The 15,405-nt window shown below is 42.0% G+C and overlaps 1 protein-coding gene across 3 annotated transcripts in view; it reads left to right on the forward strand.

Annotated features, from left to right (window-relative positions):
* The window catches only part of ABCA1 (ATP binding cassette subfamily A member 1), a 91,871-nt gene that overhangs the window by 44,456 nt on the left and 32,010 nt on the right, over positions 1–15,405 (forward strand). For all 3 annotated transcript variants that reach the window (XM_014266449.3, XM_026792886.2, XM_074533395.1), the window contains exons 6-8: positions 19–140; positions 4,100–4,291; positions 11,297–11,383. In XM_014266449.3, coding sequence (XP_014121924.1) covers positions 19–140; positions 4,100–4,291; positions 11,297–11,383 — 401 coding nt within the window. The remainder of the gene's footprint in view (positions 1–18; positions 141–4,099; positions 4,292–11,296; positions 11,384–15,405) is intronic.

Raw genomic sequence — 15,405 nt, forward strand, 5'->3', positions numbered from 1 at the left:
TTGCTTGTCATTTTCCAGACTTGAAACTTCGGGATTTCCTGATTGACAATGAGACATTCTCTGACTTCCTTCATCATAATGTGTCCATGCCATCATCTGCCGTAGAGGAGTTACTGGATGCAGGGGTCAACCTCCAGCAGGTAAAGAGTACTTTCAACTCCTAATGTAATGCTTATCGATTGTTTGTTTAGCTGTAGTGCCAAGATCCACAGTGCTGGACCCCTCTGCTAGGTGCTGTAGAAATACAGAGGAAAATGTATTCCCTGCTTGTGTCTTCCATCTTGCCCTCAATTTACTGTCTTATTTGTTTTTAAGCTGTAAAAGGACACTGGGACTGTAAGCAAATGTTTTGACCTGCATAAGAGAATAGTACCCTCAGGCTAAACTGAATTTTTTCTTTCCTCTTTTTTTAAAAAAAATGGAAGTAAAACATTAATTGAGCTGCTAGCCATGTCCTGACTGTTTTCAGCCACTCAGCCTGGACTGGAGCAGGGTTTCTAGGTCTTGCTCTGCCTTACATTCCTGTGCAGCAGAAGGAGCTCTACGTTTAGGTTTGTGGCCAATGCTTTAAGACAGATATATTAGTTAGTACAAGAGTCCTGCTATCCTGAGTGCTCCATGATTGCAGTCATAAACACAGTGAGTGGTGACAGGGGGCAAGAGGCCCTTCATGCGATGGCTGTCATTGTCAAGCTTGTAACACATTTTTTGCTAGGCTTGATGAATTAGTCCACCAGTATTCTTTCTAGTGCAGAAGTCAGAATAGACTTCAAAGGAAGACCCAGGGTTCTCTTGAAAGAATGCAAAAGAGGGTATGCAAAAGGAGGAGGAAATCTGTTTTGATCATCAATTCCATATCAGATCTCTTCATTGAAGTGGAATGGATTAATTGTCCTTTTAGTCTTTGTTTTCCCATAGTTACAGCTGCTGTCCCTCTTTGCACATATTGTCTTGTTCTTCAGTGAATTCTTTCAAGCCATCTGTTTTAGTGCAGTTTGATAAGTTATCCTACAAGTTAAGGATACATTCTACTAAAAAATGTAGAGTATAGAAAAAATTCTTATCCATTTTAGGTTGCAAGCTTTGTTTTACTTGAAAATAGTTAGATTAAGACAGAATCACGCTACAGATGGTTCTGGGAGGGTAACTGGAAGACTGCAGCAACAGCATTCTTATCATTCTCCCTAAGTTAGTGGACAGGCAGAAAGATTTTTCAAACAGGCAAAACTGCAAAAAAAATCACTTGTTTTGGCATTGTGTGACTGCCATTCTGTATTGGTTATATATGGAAATGGAAGGAGGAAAAAGCTTAGCTTTTTTCTACATAATGTGTCTGAAGGGTGGTGAAAGACTGGTCAGTCACCTTATTCTTCTTGAATGCTTCAGGCTGTGCTCTTGTGTAATTCTTGAGCTGATTCTGCTAAAGCACTAACGCATAACAGCATTCTGTTCTTAGAGATGGCAAAAAGAGCTAATCTGAGCACCAGGATGTTAACCTGTGGAGCAGAGCAGTGGCCCATGAAATTTTCTGTGAGCAATTTTCTAATACGGATGGTAACTAGAGATGCAGACCTCTCCCTTCCTGCAGAAGGACTTTATCTGACTCACAAAATGGTCATCTTTGATTTTGCTGGAGATCTGGTTTGGAGATCTGACCTCACTGCTGAGCTGCTTAGTGACTTCAGTATTAATAGGCAGTATTTGTTAGGTCTCTGAGTGGGTCACAGCTTCATTCAGAAGTCATCTGGTAAAAGGGCCTGTCCAGAGTATGCCAACCTTTCACAGCAAATACAGCCTGCTTCTACTGTCTGTTGGTGTCCTGGGGTTGTTCAGTGAGGCCAGAAGTTATACTACACAATCAAGTGAAGTCTCCAAGGAGATGGGACTGTTCTCTGGTGTTACTGTAGTGACAGCACTCCAGTAAGTCCAGCAGGATTGTGTATCTAGCATACTGAAATTAGTGCAAAGAGATCAAAGCAACCAAAGCCTTGTCTTGATGGGCATGTTGCTTCCTGGGGCTGAGTGTCTCAGCCTTGTGTTTTTCCAGTCGTGGTAGGTGTGCTCAGAAGGGTGTGGGATTTGGAGGGTGCCTGGGTCAGCAGTGGGCAGGCAGCTGTGTAATCAAGCCTGGTATGCTGCTGTTGTCCAGGTGTGGCCAGACAGCTCTTGTGTGGGAGGTGGGAATAGGTCTTGTCCCTCTGAAAAGTTGAAGGCACAGTGAGGTCCTGGGCCAGTGCTGCAGCATTGACTATCAGTGAAGAGTAAATAGTAATGGCCAGTGCATATTCTGCTTGGAACAAATCTCTGTTTCATGAAGCAGGAAAAGTCCCAAGGAGAGAGTTGTATGACATAAGGACAGAACAATTACCTATGACTGCTTTCAGGCATGAGCCTGGCATTTTGGGAGTCCTTAGGGGACTAAACCTGTCATTTAAGATGTATTTTTGCCTGCTGAAGACACCACGGATTCAGATGACTGCAAGTGATTAGAGAACTTGCTGACTTGGAGAGACTAGGTACTTCAGGATGGATAGGTAGGATGTTTTTTCTAAGGTCTCATGCTCTGGACCTCAGTGCTTGAAAAAGGCAGCTTCTCACCAAAAGAGCCTAAACTCTGTGTGAACAAGGTGGACATTTTCGGAATGGTGGAGGGTTGATCATCTTCGCTTTTTGTGAGTGAACACTGAGGCACTGGGGGACACTGTTTTTTCTATATGTCCACCCAGGAAAGCTTGTTCTGGGAATGTTATTTCAGTGCCCCATAAATATCCCCTTTTCAGCATGATTATAACACTGGTAGTAGTTTCTCTGCTGGCAAGAAAAAAAACACCCCAGATTTTCAAAAGGCAAATCTTTTGATGTCAGAGCTGTGTGGCATTGAAACATCTGATTTTTGGCATATGGATACGGATGAAAGTTAAAGGTTTGTATGAGTATTGCATTAAAAATCCCTTCTCTCTCCTGTCAGTTCAATTTGCTTGTTTCCTGAACATAATGCAGTTTTTCCCCCTGATTGTGCGTACCCCTTTGGTTTTGACAGACGAAAAATTTCAGACTTACCAGCCTGCTTCAGGAGCTGCTAACTCTTTTGGAATGTAGATCAATCCTCTTTAGTTGTTGTAAGTTGGGCAATGCACTTAGGAAACAACAGAAAGAAGAAATTAAGTATACAGCTGTTGTTACCTGTGCATTTACAATAAAATGGTTCCATCTGTCTAGCCCCAAGGCAAATAAAAGTTTCTTTCCAATAGTAGACTCTGGATTTTTTCTTGTTTATCACCTTTGAGAAGTATGCAGCTTTTTGGCATGGACTTTGTTGTTCAGCAAACATGAAACTGGTAACTGACCTTATTAAAAGAATTTGTTTATCAGGTCTGAAACAGTCTGGTGATAACTCAGAGGGATTTTATCAATTTCGTTAATAAGGTGATTGCATGTGGATTAGGAAACATTATTGACAAGGAAACCATTACCTTAAGAAAAATATGCCTGTGAAGGAAGACTCTAGGATCTTATCTCATTTGTTGCAGCTAGTAAGATAACTTTTTTTTTGCTGATACATTATCTGCTCAAAAACACTGTAAAACAGTTGTCTCAGCAGTGAGTGAGTAGATACTTCAGAGTTAAGGGAGATGATTCTGACTCATTACTGCATAGAAAATGTGGCTGGCAGATATGTCTAAGTAGTTTGGGGCATAGGTCTTTTGCCCTTCACATAGATTTGCCAGACTTGTGTCTGGTCACAAGCCTTGTTTTTTTTCTCTGTGGCTCACTTCTCAGAAAACTGAATGTTAGGCAATGCATGTACCCTCCGTTGGAGGAAATGGCTGCTGTGGAGGACAGGATCACAGCTGCTTCGTGCATATTTGCGGGAGAGCGAAGAGGGACCTGCCTCCCCCAGGGCTTCTCTCCCATGTTCTCGGCAGGGAGGGGTTTTTCTTGGAACTCAGTTGCATATGAATAAGGGCTACTCAACCTGTAGAGAAGAATGCCCCCTCACCTCTATCTGGAAATGTTATGAATGGTTTGCTTTGTCTGAGCAATAACCAATTTTTTTGTTGAAGTCTTAGATGAAGGCATGCTTTTCCCACTTTCATAGGTCATTGTATCTGGTTATCGAATGCGACTGAGAGATCTCTGCAATAGCTCAACATCATCTGAATTTCTAACAATCCAAAATCAGACGGCAGCCATGGACTCTGAAGCCTTCATTTGCACCTTGTCAAAGGAAAAACTCCATGCAGCTGAGCAAGCCTTCCATGCTAACCTGAATCCTTTGAAGCCTCTTCAGGTGAGTTCACTGGTGCACCAGTGAGAGTATTATTGACACAGTGACATTTTCCATGTCTTTTCAGTCTAGGAACTCATCCTTCCATCTCCAGAGCTGCTTAGAGGAAATTAGAAATGAGAAGGATGGTTACTCTTCGTCATGGGAGCATGAACAATGTGCTTCTTCCTGTCATTCTTATCCTTCCTGTTCAGTCTGCTACTTGCAGAGCTTAAGTGTATGTGGTCTGCAGTTCAGTTTGTCAAGAGGAAAGCCTTTATGCTGCACAGTAACAGCCTCTTGGTTGTCCCTGTGTTCTAGTCAAATGTTGTATCTTGGCTGGATGAGTCCAACATTAAGCCTGGCTTTGCTGAGTGCTAAAACCACTGCTCTCTGCCCTTAGCATGGGGCCACTGAGTACAGAAGTTTCTAGCCACTGATGGGCCACAACCTTTAAGCAAATTTAAATCATATGAAGCAGAGTCAAGTTTTAAAATCCTGTTTTCAAAAATCAACCAATGGAATGGGTGTTGGGGGAAGAATTCACTGAACTTCAAGAAAATATATTATTTACAGGGTAACTGGAGACTAGAGTAGACTTGGATCTAGGAAAATCCAATAATGTTTTGCTACGGATCTGTAATATCTGTTAAAATATGGAAGTTTGAGGAATTCAGTGCTAGAAATGACAGTAGAGTGAAGAAGGGACCACAGAACCAACTCTGTTACCCACTAAAACAAATATTCTTTTGTCTACTGTGTGAGATTTCAGATTTGATGAGCCTTTCAGTACTCAAAGTCATGTACTACTTGCTTGGCTTTGTCCCCAGTCAAAGAGGGTCATTATCAAGCACTGGAATCATATTTCTCTCCTGCACACTGTGTCGCAGTCAGTGACTTTTTCTTTCCACAGCTCATCTTCTGTTTTCCGCGTGTCTTCCATCTGTACTTTGTCTTTGCTGCTGGAAGAGCAAGACAACCCATAAGCAATAAGAGATGGGGTGGCAGCACTAAAATTGTAACAGAGATGGGCTGTTTGGAGAGGACTCACTGTAACTTCTTTCTTGTCATCAGTTGTATATGTATATGCACATATATACATAATTTACATTAAACCATTCAAAGGTGCTAGAATTCTGGGGTCTGAAGGGGCTGAAACTAGCCAGCTATTGTACCACTCAGAATTGGTTTTCTGGGCCCTATGGAGACTGTCTTGCTTTTCTTATTTATGGAAGCTTCTGTGGCTTAGCTTATAGAAGCAGATATTGAGTGTCTGTGTTCTTAGGTCTATATTGTTTGTGGGTGGAAGGAAACACTCATAAGCCACTTTGTCCTCTTGGCAACAGCAGTATAGATTTAAGACATTATGTGCAGTTTTGGGGGGCTTCTGAGAAGCTAGCTCATGATCTTGTCTTTACGGGGGAAAAAAGGAGTCCAGAAACCAGCAGGTCTAAGCCTGCTGTTGTTTGGAAAAGGTCCACAGTTTTCCTCAGAAATGTGTCAGTGTATCTGGTAGTTGAGCTGCAGTAAAGCATCAGTGAATGAAACAAAAAACTAACTGGTTTCAATGTGGCCAGACAAAATGGATAAATTAACTGTAGGATCACAACCAACACATTTGAAACTTAGTGTCTTTAGAGGCTAAAAAGTGCCCTGACCTGCAGTAACATCCCTGAACAAAGAGGGAACTTTCTGCTCGGGAACAAAGGAGGCTTTTGACACAGCTTATTGGAGGCATCGTGTGTCAAATCTTGGACATGCACACTGAAGATAGCATGCTCTGTATCTACTACAGAGTCTGTAAACCAATGCCAGCACTTTGTCAAGATTTATTATTTTTTTTTTTGTCTGAATCCCTTTGATGTACTTAGCAGCCAGGCATTTCAGTAAACAAAGTAAGGGCCAAGTCAAATGCAGGTGCAAGAGCAATTTGCAGACAGGTTTTTAGCTTATGTAACTAAACACGGGCTTCACTGATTGCACTATTTTGTGATTTACAGGGAGGCAGCATATTAGTACAAGGAGGTTAATACAAGGGCTTGCAACTGTGTGCAAGAACTCTGTAAATTCAACACCAAGGGCTTGAATTGTAAACTGGAAGTTTGTGCTTCTCTGATATCTGGGCAGTTAAGTGGCTACAGTTTCTTGAAATGTCTTAATACATATGACTTAGCCTGACATCCACCTGCTTGTTTTTTTCCCCCTCTTCATTCCTGTTTGTTATTCCCTCTGCAAGATGATGCAGTAAATGTCATCATGGAATTGATCCGGATTAAAAATGGCTGACCTGATTGTATGTTGACACAAATATTTATGCTAAAACATGAAGGGGAGAGTGCAAGATTTAGAGCCCTATGATCAGTGAGTGAGTGTGTGGGCTGAGACCCTGATGATAACACTCAGTTCTCCTGGCTTAAAATGTGTGTGCATTTGCAGCTTCAGGGAAATGCTAAGTGTTCTAAGTAGTAGCTCTCAAAAATGCAGTAATTACTAGCAAATTATGGACAGATCAAGGTTTAAAAAAATAAATTAAAGTGCATGCATGATAAAATGCATGAGCTCTGAATGTCACAGCACTGTTTTTATAAAAAGAAGGGCAAGGAATAAACATTTTACATACCTGCTCCTCAGTTCTATCCAGAACACCTTGAGTGTTGCCCAAAGGGCAGTGATACAGTTAAAACAAGAGCTTCTAAATAAAATTTTTTACTAGGATTCTAGTTCTGTTGCTGATCTTTTGTATTGCATGCATTTAGCCGGTTCTGTAGGATGCAAAAACAGAGCCAAGCACATGGAAGTATGGTAGGGAGGTTAAAGTCTTACTCTTTCTTGTAAGAACCTACTTGAGGCAGGCTGTTCAGATCAAAACTTAGCAGAAAATCTGGGTATGATCATGGGGCACCAAGGTGGAGTTTCAAAAAGTCCCAATTCCATGGCCCATATCTTCATCAGCATCCATTCTCTGAAGCCTTTTGACCAACAATACTATAGGACATAGCTTATTGTACAAGCTCCTTGTGGACGCATAATCTTTTCTTGTGGCTTGCCTTGCACTGGTTGAGTGAGACTGAGGCAGGAGAAGCTGGTTTGAGAACAGTAGTGAAGCATGACTGCATATTACTTATGATTTCATGCATGCAAATTTCCCTCCTGGCTTTCTTCTTGTGATTGGCCAGCAATTGTCCCATAGAGGAACTATGTGGTTTGGGAAAGGCTAACAAGAGCAATGGCAATAAGTTCCCAGCCATTACCACACAGTCCAGTGGGACATTCTGACTGTCTTATATCATAGAAGTACCTGTTTTTACGTCCATCTGCAAATCTCTCCCCAGTTTTGAATGTGACTTGGCGGGGGAAGGTTAAATGATAATTCAGATTGCTCCTGTGGGATTTCATCTCTTAGACAGCACTGCCTAATACAGGCTTTGCACTACTCACTTCCAGTGGTATGGATCTGTAATAAGCCATAAATATGCTGTGGCTTGTCTACCACAGTGGTCCTTGAAAGACTGTGGGTGAGCGCATGAAAATCCAATTGTTTCTTTCTCCCTCTGTAATATGGGTGGTTTTTTGTCATATGGCTAGCATGAACTAAGCATTAGATAATAAAGGTGTTGCAGTTGAAAAATTATTTTTAAAAATATAAATATGTGCTATAACTGAATTCATAGCTTTCCTTCATCTTTTGAGAGCGTTTTCAGTCAAGCACAATGATATCATCCTTTTAAACAGCAGAGGTTTGAGGCTTCCACTCTCAGGAAACAAGAGCAGAAGCTTAAAGCACATAATTTTTCTGTAGAGGCCAGTGGAAAGTTTCTGGTAAGACCCGTATAAAGTGGCAATAACTATTTCAAAGCAAATGTGGCAGAGTTATCTTCATTAAGGAGAAACAGTCAGCTGTATGATGCAGACTGAATTTTGGCTTAATGTTTTGACTTCCTAACACTTGAAACCCATGCATTCTCATGTATGTTAAATCAGATTTGTCCATCCCCCATAAGTCTCATGTGAATTTATTCAAGGTTTGTCCTTCAACTCCAGCCATCTCAAGTATTTGTCACTAGAGTAAATCTTGCAGCATGCCCATACAAGCACACAGAATCCCCCCTCAGTGCACTCAGTACTTCAAGAGTATTATGATATTGGCTGCCTCAAAAGACAAATTTAGTGACTTTCTAGTCACTACCACAGTAATTGTAGAGGGCACTTGTGTTCAAAACCTGCCAGACATTTGTCTTTCCACAGTGTGCCTAGAACAGACAGGTGATGTTTGTGCAGTGCATTGCCAGTAAATGAGTCATTGCCCGCCCCAGCCCCTAGATGTAGTGTGGGTATCTGATAAAGACAGTCCCACAGTAGGAACAGTCTTCCTGGATATACCCTGGATCTAGAGGTTTCTTATTAATGGAATTAACTACTTAGTGAGTCACTACAAAGATGTATATTACAGGGAAATTAATGACGTGTTCATCTGTTCAAAGAAGACTGGTCCTTGTGACTGGTCTTTTGTTATTGTCTCTGGTTATGACTTATGAGAGGCTTCCTGAGTTGGCTTTGAGGTTGAAGAAGTGGTAGAGAGAGTAAAACTTCCTCCATATAAATGGGTACTATTGCAAGTTCTGGTGAGAAATTATCTTGAAATTATATGGATTTGTTAGGGAGGAAAAGTCAGGGTGCTGTGGTGGTGTGAAAGGATAGATGGATACTCCTCACATTTCAGAGTAAGGTTTGCAAGCTCCTTGAATCACCTAAGATGTACAAGGTCAGGCAAAAGTCCTGTTAGGCTCAGTGTCCTTGACTGATAATCCAGCAGTGGCCCTGAATGGAGGCATGTGAAAGGATGCAGCCACTGGGCAAGCACTTAACATGTCTTCAGTGTAATGTCCTGTTCTTCAGTAGCTTGCAACCCAGACTCTCATGTGCTGCTGGGATGTTGTTGTTTAATAGCATTTGGTAAGATTGTGATGTTCAATTAGTTCTTTTGAGTCTTTCTCAAACTCAGAATGCTTTCAGCATTGTGTAGAGTCTACTGATTTTTTTTCTGTTTTGACTAAGTTGCATATGCAGAAGCTCCTTTAGTTTTGTTTTAAACTGATCATTTCACTGGAAGTTTTCTAGCTCTGTATGACGAGGCACAGAAGGCAGTCATCCCACTACCATTCCCCATCCCACTTGTAAGTCTACAGACCTTTGTCATAACCTCTGTTTGTGCTTACACATCTCATTGGAAGAACTGGGGTCTATTGTTCTTCCTTCAAAAACCATTCTTACCTTGAATCATGGCCTTTGTCGGTACCTGAGCTCCTTCAGAGATGGAGAACCCAAAACTGTGGGGAGTGGAATTAGCTGATTCAGAACCGTACAAGGGGTATCTTAAGGTAGAACTGTCTTTTCCCAATGTACTTTACTTTGCAGTGCTGAATTTTGTCTGGCACTTTGTAACAGTGTGTCAGTAGGAGGATGTTCAGTAATTCTTTGCAATTGGATTTTGACTTTTCACTGTTCTGAACCAATTAGTATCTTCAGAAAACTTTTCTTCATCCACTCTGTCCCTGAATCACCTCTGAATGCAGTGAACACAAATCTATGTAGAGATTGATGAATATATATATATATATATATATATATATATATATATATATATGGAGCTGAACAAACATATCTCTTGTTATGCATGAGCCTGGAACTTTCTACCTCATCTTACTGCTAAAGTTATAGTGGTAGAGCAGATAAGTAGCTTTGATATTTGCTGGCTAAATTTCTTTAAATATATCTTGAAAGTCGGAGCCTGTGGGATATTTAATTGCTTTTCTCCTACATGATATGTTTTATTTATCCAAACCGTAAGGACTGCATTTAGTAGACATCCATAGAAGTTAGAGAATCCTCCCTGAATTTGCAACTGGCTTTGGAGCAAAAACTAACTGTACATTCAGAAGAGTTTTAAACATCCCAGCAGATCAGCAGAACAGTGCCCATTTACAATAGCTGGCACTGACCAGGTCTTACCCATCTCCAGCAGATCAAGCAGAACAAATTAAAACTTCCAGGCTTTGTTTCCAGAAATTGCCCCAAGAAAGATGTGAAAGGGAAGAGATTCAGCTCGAAAGATATGTGCTAAAATCAAGGGCCTTGGCTGTTCATCTGTGTGTTGCAGTGATATAACTTTAGTATGCTTTCAAATGCTGCAACAAGCTACTAATAGGAAATCTTAGGCATTTGTTTTAATCTTCATTCCTTTGAAACAAGGATTGTGCCCAAATGTTTTCCATGCAAGATAATCCAGATATGTGAATAAAAGGGAAAAAGAACACCACAAACTGAACTCCAGGCCACCAGTTACTCAATGTAGAGGAGTTGGAAACAAGAAGTTGTCTTCAATGTAACTTCCTGCTAGAGAAAATTGTTTCCTGAAAGCTATACCTTCCACTTCTGGAAGCCTATCAGTCTTGTTCTTTGGTGACAGTACATGCCAGCTATTTCCTGGAAGCTGTTTGTTTTAAAATACACCCTTGGCTTGGATAAAGAATATCAAGACCTGACAGGAGGACTTTAGTAATAATGTACACTGCAGTAGGGAGTCCTTTGTATCTGAGTATCTTTGTATCTGTGTAGTCTCACTGAAAACTTGTACCCACCAAATTGTCTTTTTCCACGCTGTACTGATTTTGCATCCCCTTCTTTGCACTGGCTTGTGGGATTTCACGTGCTGTCCTGTAGACTGTGCTTGTTTTGTGACCTGGAATGCAAGTCATTCTTTGCATTGTAAGTGTATGTGCATGCATTTAACATTTTGTTGGTATGGTTCTGATTATGGCATCTATGTAGAAGAGAAAGGGGTGATCCTATCACATTGCAGGGTGCAGAAGCCCATGGTATTTTAAGTTCAACATAACACAGAAAGCCAGCTCCATCTTCCCCACCAATGTAAACAGTCCTAACTACGCTATACAAGAATGTTTACAAAAGTTTAATCTCTTCATTTGTGCTTTGCAGTAACTTCTAGTTTCTTTTTCTCTCTTCCCGCAGAGACAACTTTCTTTCAATTCCTCCTTGTGGGATCTGTCAGAAACTGTGGAAACTTTGAGAGAGAGCATTGGGAGGCTTGTTAAAGAGGTAAGAAGAGCCTTTGTGTAAGGAAAACACATCACTGTGGTCGCTATCTTACCCTGTGATCAAGTACAAGAAGCAACTTATAGTCAAATCCCTGGCTTGTTTTGAAACTTTTCCCCACCGTACAGCCATTTTCCCTGTGTGCAGGCAGCATGCACTTCGCAACCTCTTGGCACTTCAAGTTATAAATACCATAATAGGAATTAGGACATTTTCTGTAGTGTTTTGTCTTCTCAGCAGTGGCACAACAGTTGGGCTTGCAGTACGTCTTCTGCCAGGTAGTGCCTTGCAAACTACATGTTGAGGCTTTCCTTTTTATTTTTTCCCATTTAGTTGCCAATCCACATCAGGGTTATTAATTGATTGTATCGACTGGATTTCGTGTGCAGTGAGTGTATGGCATGTGGAAAAGGTGCTGTGGCTATTATAGTTTAAATTAGTAGTGGTAAGCTACTGTTTCCTCTTTATCTATCTTACTTTTTGGGCCAGAGATTGTTTTCCAGTCTTGTGGGGCACTCAGCACAATGACATCACAACACTAAAAACCCAGTGATTTGCACAGTCAAATTGATATTCTAGAGACTGTAAATACTTGTTTTTGCAGGTGAAATGATGGATTAAGAAAAAAAGCTCTACATACCTAAGTTTGAATCAGAAGTCCTAATCTGGGGGGGTAGGGGGTGGGTGTTGAGCCAGAAACCTATCCTAGTTTTTTTTGTCTGGCTTTGACTTTGAAGTGCTGCTGTTAGTCAAAAACATTCTCTCCCTGGAGCAGAAATCACAACATCTAAGCTAAACAGTGCCACCGCCTCCATGTAAGCTAAACAATGCCGCCGCCTCCTCCTCCCTTCGCTAGTCTTCCGCCTTTGCATCAGAGCGAGAGAGCTCTGCGCCGTGAACGGCAGTAACCTCTGGGAGCATGCACAAGAGCGGGTCACTCCAGGTTAGCCTGCGCCTCACTCCCACGGAGGGGCAGCTGCCGGGAGCCTGCGCCGTGCCAGCCAACAATTCCTGGCACGCACCCCTCCCCGAGCCCTTCAACCTGCTGCGCAGTTCCCTTCACATTGAAATTAATATGATTCCAGGATCAGCTTCAGTTAGGACCATGGAAGAGGTTTTGCTGCTAGCAGGGAGGCTGCCCTTCAGAGTTTGACTACAGCTGTTTCCTGTTACGTCATTTAAGCTTGGCTTTTCTTCTTGTCTGGGATAAAAATAATTGAAACCACGTGATACTCGGTTTGCTGATGTGGCTGAAAACGTCCCAGGGTAACGTGCCTTTTGCTTGGCAGCTGTTTTGGGCACGACTACTTTTATTCTGCCCTGCTGTGCAAACAAAGGCAGCATTTTGCTCTGTGTACAGCATGAGCTGCTCCAGATGGCTTGACCGAAAGTTACTTCTTATTGTCTGTCAGGCGGATTTCTGTGTGAAAAGGAGGGACTTGCTCCCTTGTTTCAAAGGGCAGCAGCTTGAGGGGGTGGAGAGAACTATTGTTTGTGCCATGTCTAGGAGCCTTTCTAGCAGGGAATTTTAATTAGAAAATGGTCTGAACAAAATATTTGTCTTGGAGTATGGGGATTGATTGGATCTGTGTCCTTGGACTCTTTGAATCAACTTTTTGGAGGGCAGATTAAACACCAAGAGCAAGGACAGCTATTTAGATACACTTAGGGAGCCAGGTCTGATGTCTGGAAGAAGAAATTGCATAGTAACCCTTCACATTTGACATATTTGCTTTCAGAGGTGTAAGAAGATTAGTTCTGCATATAAATTGCAAGGAGGCTGGTGCCAAAGATGAAACAAAGTTCCTTGCTCAAGCTGTTTCAAAATAATTTGTAGAAATGTGTTTGCAAATGCAATCCCCCTTTAAGATGGTTAGTACTTCATATGTTCACAGGAATCATCTGCACTTCCTATTTAAGTACCTTTGCTTATCATGTTAGGGAGTTTGTGGTGCTTTAGCTGAAGCAGCTGCCTTGTTGCGGGGCAAAAATGAGCTCTTTTAGCTAAGATACCAAAAACTCCCTGAAGCATCCCTTTGAATTGCACACTCAAATTGTCACACCTGAAATGCAGCCTTGGCCTTTTGGGTGAGGAATCATCAAATCCAAACATCTGCATGACCATATGTAACAAACACAACCGGTTGTGCGACAGTTTTCATTCATGTTCCACGATGCTGATGTCCTGTAGGTTACCCTGAACCTAGAGCCAGGTTGAGTGGTGCCCAGGCTGCAGGCAAAGGTACCAGTGAGTAGCAAGGAAATGAAAGTACACTGGAATCAGTCAATCTGGATATCTGTACTCAGATTTCTGCTGTTCTTACAGCTGTCTTGCATTATATCAGTGTGTCATGTGCTCTTAGCCATCTGAAAATAGTGGCTCCTTGTGCAGGTGACACGTAGTAGCTGTTGTTTAGCATCAAGAATTTTCCTCCAGATGTTGACACATCTAAAACAGGGACAGATGGGCCTTGCAAAGGGTCAGGTTTGCCTCCCACTGTAAGGCCAAGGAGTCTCAAGTGTGCTTTCCTTGGGTGAACTTGGATTGGTTGTTCCAGCACACTGCTGCTTTCAGCATTGTTGCTGGCTGGCTTTCCCAGCTGTCTTAGACTTTGGTCTACCACCTTTGTTTAAATAAATGCAGATAATAAATGCACTGTGAGCAAAAGTGGCAGATGGTCTTTGACTCCCTTATTGTTTCTGAAAAAAGGGCAGTTGGACACAGCATTTGAAGTTGTTTCGGAGATGCAGTTGACAAGCAGTTACAAATAGGTGTCTCAGCAGCTCTGCTAACCCTGTTAAGTGCATGTGCCTGTTCTGGACAGCACAGTGAGAACATCCAAGTTAATGTTACCTGATGTTTCAGCAGGAGTCAAGAAATCAGATAAAATTCTAGAAAACACTTAAACAGGGATAGAGAACCAGCTGTAGGATTTTACCACAGTGCTATACAAAACCCTTTGATAAGGAAGACAAATCTAGATTCTTGTTCTCTGACAGGGATAGCATAACTGGAATAAAGTTCAGAGAAGGCCAGTTAGGACATTTAGAAGTATAATGGCTTTCACCAAAGGAACAAGGGAGTAGGTTGAGACTGTTCAGCTTGCAAGAGAGATGAGTTGAGGATATGACAAATACCTGTAGGGTTCAGTGGCGCATGGAAAAGAGATAGGGATTGAATGCTCACCATCTCTTTCAGTAATAACAAAAAACAAAACCACATGACACCAAAGGGAGCTGAGCACCGCCAGATAAGGAGAGAGAAGAGGTTCTTTCAAGTGATATTGGATGTTAAATCCTTGTGGTTGTTCTAAATTCTAGGAGTTCACCATGGAAGAAAGTCATTGAGGGTTAGAAAATAGAAGTTCCCTGAGCTGCAAATAAATAGAGCTGGAAGCTTACTTAAAGGAAGTATCCTGGATTCTTGCCTTTGTCTTATTTCTACTTAGCATCCACTCATTGTCACCATCGAAGATGTCCTGACACCTCAGGATAGGGGGTCTGAAGGCAACACTCCAGTGTAGCATGAAACAAGTGCTTGTGTGGGTGGGTTACTTTTTGTGTTGTGGTGAGCTTGGCCGTAAGCCTGAGTATGGCAACATCAATGCAGTGAATATTTCAGGCTGAGGGCAGGGTGTTTTTGTTCATGGCACACTACAGGCATATTGTCTGGCTTATGCCTCTCAAATGAGTCTGGAGGTACTAATTGTTCTGGCTGGTTGAATGTTGTCACCTCAGGCCTGGTGTGATGTCAGCTGGCCAGCAGAAGGCTCCTTGCAGTGACTGGCTATGTGCAAGGCTTATTCAGGGTCCTGGCTGCAACAGGGCTTGTTTTCAAGGATATTCTGGGAATGCTGTTGACAATGGGGCAAGGAGTTTCTGGGGCAGGAATAAGTGATGACAATCTGAGCGATCAGACTGGCTGCCTGGTGTAAATCAGTGGAGGTTGGGTGGAGTTGTGCCAGGTGACACTGGTGTGGCCTGTGGCTCATCCAGTTTGTGACCCACAAGTCACTTGGTGTTGT

Source organism: Zonotrichia albicollis, chromosome Z, assembly GCF_047830755.1.
Source record: "Zonotrichia albicollis isolate bZonAlb1 chromosome Z, bZonAlb1.hap1, whole genome shotgun sequence".
Classification (NCBI taxonomy): Eukaryota; Metazoa; Chordata; class Aves; order Passeriformes; family Passerellidae; genus Zonotrichia; species Zonotrichia albicollis.